The sequence below is a fragment of the Otolemur garnettii genome, unplaced genomic scaffold (genome assembly GCF_000181295.1).
Source record: "Otolemur garnettii isolate 467f Iridium unplaced genomic scaffold, OtoGar3 scaffold00220, whole genome shotgun sequence".
In the NCBI taxonomy this organism is placed as follows: domain Eukaryota; kingdom Metazoa; phylum Chordata; class Mammalia; order Primates; family Galagidae; genus Otolemur; species Otolemur garnettii.
This window is the reverse complement of record NW_003852615.1, coordinates 1,282,973-1,288,714: the sequence shown is the minus strand read 5'-3', so window position 1 is coordinate 1,288,714 and position 5,742 is coordinate 1,282,973. Positions and strand designations below refer to the sequence as shown.

The following is a 5,742-nucleotide window of genomic DNA, read 5'->3' as shown; positions in this document are numbered from 1 at the left end:
TAGCTGGGACTATAGGCGCCCACCACAAGGCCTGGCAATTTTTTTTGTTGTAGTTGTTTAGCTGGCCCTGGCTGGGTTCAAACCCACTACCTTCAGTGTATGTGGCTGGCAGTGTAACCACTGTGCTACGGGCACCAAGCCAAGTGAAAATACTTTTGCCAGCTTTCCTGAAGTGATAGCCTGAGGCAAGTGCTGGGGTCCACATTCTTGGCACTTGGTGCCATTTGTTACTTGGTGTCATTTGTGACTGCAGCAATTCCTATAGTCCAGCTTTCTCCACAGCAGCTGATTTGCTAATCACTTCTTAAGCACTGAGAGCTTACCAGTATGGCATGGGAGAATGGGATTCTAAAAATATATTTGTATTCTTTAATGTAAGTGTTCCATGTAGGTTTTTTGGGTTTTTTTTTTTGTTTGTTTGTTTATTTGTTTTGTGACAGAGCCTCAAGATGTCACCCTGGGTAGAGTGCTGTGGCATCCCAGCTCCCAGTAACCTCCAACTCCTGGGCTTAAGCAATTCTCTTACCTCAGCCTCCCAAGTAGCTGGGACTACAGGTGCCCACTATAAGGCCCAGCTATTTTTTTTTTTTTGCAGTTTTTGGCCAGGGCTGGGTTTGAACCTGCCACCTCTGGCGTATGGAGCCAGCACCCTACTCCTTTGAGCCACAGGCGTTGTACAGGCGCAGCTATTTTTTGGTTGCAGTTGTCAATTGTTGTTTGGCAGGCCCAGGCTGAATTCATAGGTGTATGTGGCTGGTGCCTTAGCTGCTTGAGGTACAGGCACCGAGCCTTTTTTTTGAGACACAGTCTCACTATATTACCCCTGCTAGAGTGCTGTGGTGTCACAGCTCACAGCAACCACCAACTCTTGGGCTTAAGCCATTCTCTTGCCTCAGCCTTCCAAGTAGCTGGGACTATAGGTACCCACCACAATGCCCAGCTATTTTTTGTTGCAGTTGTCGTTGTTTAGCTGGTCTGGTTCAGATTCCAACCCGCCACCCTTGATGCATGTGGCCGATGCTGTAGCCACTGTGCTACAGGTGCCAAAGCCTCCATATGGGTTTTTATTTACTTTTTTTTTTCCAAGACAAAGTCTCACTTTCTTGCCCTGGTAGAGTGTACTTGTGTCATAGTTTACAGCAACCTTAAACTCTTGGGCTCAGGTGATCCTTTTGCCTCATCCTCCTGAATAGCTGGGACTACAGGCACCAGCCACAAAGCCCAGCTATTTTTAGAGTCTCTCTCTAACTCAGACTGGTCTCCAGCTCCTGAGCTCAAGCATTCCACCCATCTTGGCTTCCCAGAGTGTTATGATTATAGGCATTAAGTCACCGTGCCCAGCCCCGCAAACTTTTTTTTTTTTTTTGAAACAGAGTCTTACTTTGTTGCCCTTCGTAGAGTGCAATGGTGTCATAGCTCACAGCAATCTCAAACTCTTGGGCACAAGCGATTCTTTTGACTTAGTTTCCCAAGTAGCTAGGACTGTAGGTGCCTACCATAACACCCAGGTACTTTTAGAGACAAGGTCTCACTGTTGCTCAGTCTGGTCTTGAACCCAGAGCTCAGGCAATCAGTCCACCTACGTTGGCCTCCCAGTGCTAGGATTACAGGCATGAGCCACTGTGCCCAGCCTAAAATTTTTTGAAACGGGGTCTTACTTTGTTGCCCAGACCACAGTGCATTGTCATTGCAATGTCAAACTCCTGCGCTGGGACTACAGGCACGTGCCATGATGCCTGGCTAATTTTTGTTTTTTGTAGAGAAAGGGGGGGTCTCATTATGTTCCGCAGGCTGATCCCTAACTGCTGGCCTCAAGCAATCCTCCTGTCTCAGCCTCTCAAAATGCTAAGATTACAGGTGTGATCGAGTGTGCATGGCCCATGTGTAATTTAAAATAAATTTCTTTTTCTATGCAATGCTTTCACTGAGACTTTATAATTTGGCAATGATTAAAGGTACTTACTTTGGAAACTTCTAAATTTCTACCTTTTTTTTTTAAAGACAGTTTCACTTTGTTGCTCTTGTTAGAGCGCTGTAGCATCACAGCTGACAGCAACCTCCAGTTCTTAAACTTAGGCAATTCTCTTGCCTCAGCCTCCTGAGTAGCTGGGACCATAGGCACCGCCACAGTGTCTGGCTATTTTTTTTGTTGTTGCACTTTGACCTGGGGCCGGGTTTGAACCCACCACCCTCAGTATATGGGGCTGGTGCCCTCCTCACTGAGCCAGAGGTGCCACCCTGAATTTCTGCCTTTTTGACATTGTTACTTAAGCTGAAAAGCTTTCTTTTTTTGGTTTGTATTAAGTCACATCAGATGCTACCGATTTTTAGGTTTCACCAGAGGCAGTTGATGAACCAATGCCAAAAGGAAGAGTTGTCTCCTCTTGCTCCTGCCGAAGCAAGGACACCTCTCATACCTGAACATTCAAGCCCTATTCAAGATTGCCAGTCAGTTCAGGAAAGCGGTGAGAAGTTAATTGGTCATTGATCCCTTTTCTCTAAGTCATTTGATTGTTTGGCATCATAAGAAAGAAAAAAGTATATCATTTAATAATTCTTTATAACTTTTGTTAACTTTAGTGGTCATTTTGATCTCTTTTTATATATTCATGTTTTTATGTGTATGTATGTATAAGTATTTCTAATTTTTAAAAACATTCTAAGGACTACTATCTTTTATATAGACTTGATGCTTCGATTATTCCTATAATTATTGCAAGAATTCATTTTCTTAAAAATGTTTGGTTTGATATTAGGCATATTGGAGGAAGTCACTGAAGGCATTTTATTACATTTTACTATATTTCAGGGATTAGGTTTCATTAAAAGGTACAACCAAAAAGACTCTTTAAATATTTAGTGGTTTAAATGACACTCTGTTGATTCTTCTAGAACCTGTCATCCAAGTCAATTCTTGGGTTGGGACAAGTAATAATGATGATCAATTATATGCTGTGAAGAATAATTTTCCAGCCTCTGTCCACACTACAAGATATTCTGGAAATGACCTGCACCTGGAAGACATACAGACAGATGAGGACAAGTTAAATTGTAGTCTTCTTTCTTCAGAGTCTACTTTTATGCCAGTTGCTTCAGGACTCTCTCCAGTGTCACCTACAGTTGAGCTGAGGCTGCAGGGTATTAACTTGGGCCTAGAAGACGATGATATTTCAGATGAATCTGTAAAAGGGCTGGAAAACCAGGTCTTGGATAAGGAAGAAGAAAAAACTTTAAGGGCTGCAAATGAGAATTCTGTTCAAGTGATGAAAAGTGAGATCAATACGGAGGTAAATGAGAAAGCTGGGCTATCACCTTGTCCTGAGCCAACAGTAATCAGCTCCATTTTGAAGGATGATGACCACAGTATTAAATCTTTTCCTGAGACAGCTGGACATGATGCCTCTTATACACAGCCAGATGATCAAGAAACCGTGTCTCAAAAAGCTTCAGAGAAACTTTCCTGCATGATTTTGACCCAGAGATCTGTTGCTTTGGGGCATGATAAAGTTGCCCTTCAGAAATTGAATGAAGCAGCCACCAAGCTTCAGGCCTGTTGGCGAGGGTTTTATGCTAGGAACTACAACCCTCAAGCCAAAGATGTGCGTTATGAAATCCGACTGCGCAGAATGCAGGAGCACATTGTCTGTTTAACTGATGAAATAAGGAGGTGGGTCAAGGTCCTGTTGAGGTGCTGTTTTGTTGGCTTGGGGGTGTCATATTTTTATAGGTTATTGTGTATATTGGGGATCCCTAAGACTATCCCCAAGTTCAATGATAAACTGAAAGGACTCATGAAACTCAGAAAAATTATTCTGTGAAGGGTTATGGTTTATATGCATTATAACAAAAGAAAAAAGGCATATAGGGCAGAGTTCAGGAGAGAACAAGTGCAAGCTACCAGTTGTCCTCTCCCAGTGGAGTCATACAGGAAGTGCTTAATTCTCATAGTAATGATGTATGACAGCACATACAAAGTATTGCCAACTGAAGAAGCTTCCCTGAGCCCTGGTGTCCAGGGTTTTGATTGGGGATCAGTCACATAGTTATTGAGTGTCCACGTGCCTGATCTTAGCTACTTAGACCTTAGGACCCCTAGAGGTCAAACTGATATACTATGGCCCAGGGCTCCAGGTGAACAAAACAGGTGTTCACTAGAAATCACATTGATTACATAAACTATCTAGTATGGACCAAGTCCCCAGGAGTACAGAGATACTCTTTTCAGAATGAATAATCCGAGGATTTGGAGGTTCCCTTGGTTATCTCCCAGCAGGCAGTCAAGGGCCTGCTGATCTCCCTACGGGCAGCTTCAGTAGTATGAGGGATGGAGGCCAGTTTGGAATGGGTCAAATAGTGAATGAGAGGTAAGAGTGTAAAGGAAGTGTAGCCAACACTTGGGCAGTGTGGCTTTGAGAAGAGAGTAGGTGTCTCCTGGAGGAGAATCTGGAGTTAGGGAAGATTCTCTTTTAAAAATGAGAAATATAAGGCTGTGCCTGTGGTTCAGTGAGTAGGGCACTGGCCCCATATACCGAGGGTGGCGAGTTCCAACCCAGCCCCAGCCAAACTGCAACAAAAAAATAGAGATGGTGGTCTTGCTCTGGCTCAGGCAGTCCACCCACCTTGGCCTCCCAGAGTGCTAGGATTCTTAGAGAGTATTTTAAGCTGTGTTCATGAGCTCTAGCATAATCATTAATTGTTTTGGAGGCTTTGAATAACCATTTCTTTCTGTACCTTCTGTCCCTTTAGTGTGTTTGGATGAAAAATTAAAGCCAAATAAAGAGCCATTTAATATTTTATCTTTTTTTTTTTATCATTAGCAATACTCAGTAGAACTAATATCTGAATTTTAATCACATCTCATTTTGCTTCTACTTTGAGTTATAGTTCAAAATTAAAGTTTTGGTTTAGATCTGCTAAAAGTGGAAAGGACTATTATTAGATAATTAATCTTTGTATAATCCATGTGCTCTTTGTAATAGTAAGTACACATCAAAGTACCCTTCCTTGTGTCGATAATGTATTTTGAATTACAGATTAAGAAAAGAAAGAGATGAAGAGCGTATTAAAAAATTTGTGCAAGAAGAGGCTGTCAAATTCCTCTGGAATCAGGTAAACCTTCTCCTGCTTATTTACCTAATATATGAACAAAGAACATTCTAGATTCTAGATTCACTGACATAATTATAGAGTAGCCAGGCATATTGAACATTCTTTTTCAAGGTTAAGGCTGTCTTTGATGTTCTTTGCAGTAACTCTGAACTAGGATATTGAATTGTGTTACATTTTATTTAATCCAAAGAAAAATGTTTACGTAATTTTGACAAAAAAGATAAAGTAGTATAAACCTGAAAGAATGGGGCTTAATTAAGTGGCATTGTTATAACTTTCCAATAGATATAAAAAACGCAATTTGAAATTTTATGTAGCTATCTATTTTTATCTTTTGGGAACATTTGAATAAAAGGTAACTAACGTGATATATGATGGCTGTAGTGTACATGTTCTAAAAAGTGTACATGAGAGAGAATTTGAATCCCATTTTAGCCCATTTTCAGAACAGTTTAAGCAGTTGGCTTACTAGTGTTGTATCAAATACTTCCTTTTTTTTGAGACAGAGCCTCAAGCTGTCCCCCTGAGTAGAGTGCTGTGGCATCACAAATCATAGCAACCTCCAACTCCTGGGCTCAAGCAAGTCTCCTGCCTCAGCCTCCCAAGTAGCTGGGACCACAGGCGCCTGCCACA

At 41.7% G+C, this 5,742-nt stretch overlaps 1 protein-coding gene across 1 annotated transcript in view; it reads left to right on the top strand.

Moving 5' to 3' along the window:
* Positions 1-5,742, top strand: part of CEP97 (centrosomal protein 97) — a 31,466-nt gene that overhangs the window by 22,194 nt on the left and 3,530 nt on the right. The window contains 3 exon segments of the mRNA XM_023508064.1: positions 2,332-2,465; positions 2,893-3,667; positions 5,034-5,109. Coding sequence (XP_023363832.1) covers positions 2,332-2,465; positions 2,893-3,667; positions 5,034-5,109 — 985 coding nt within the window.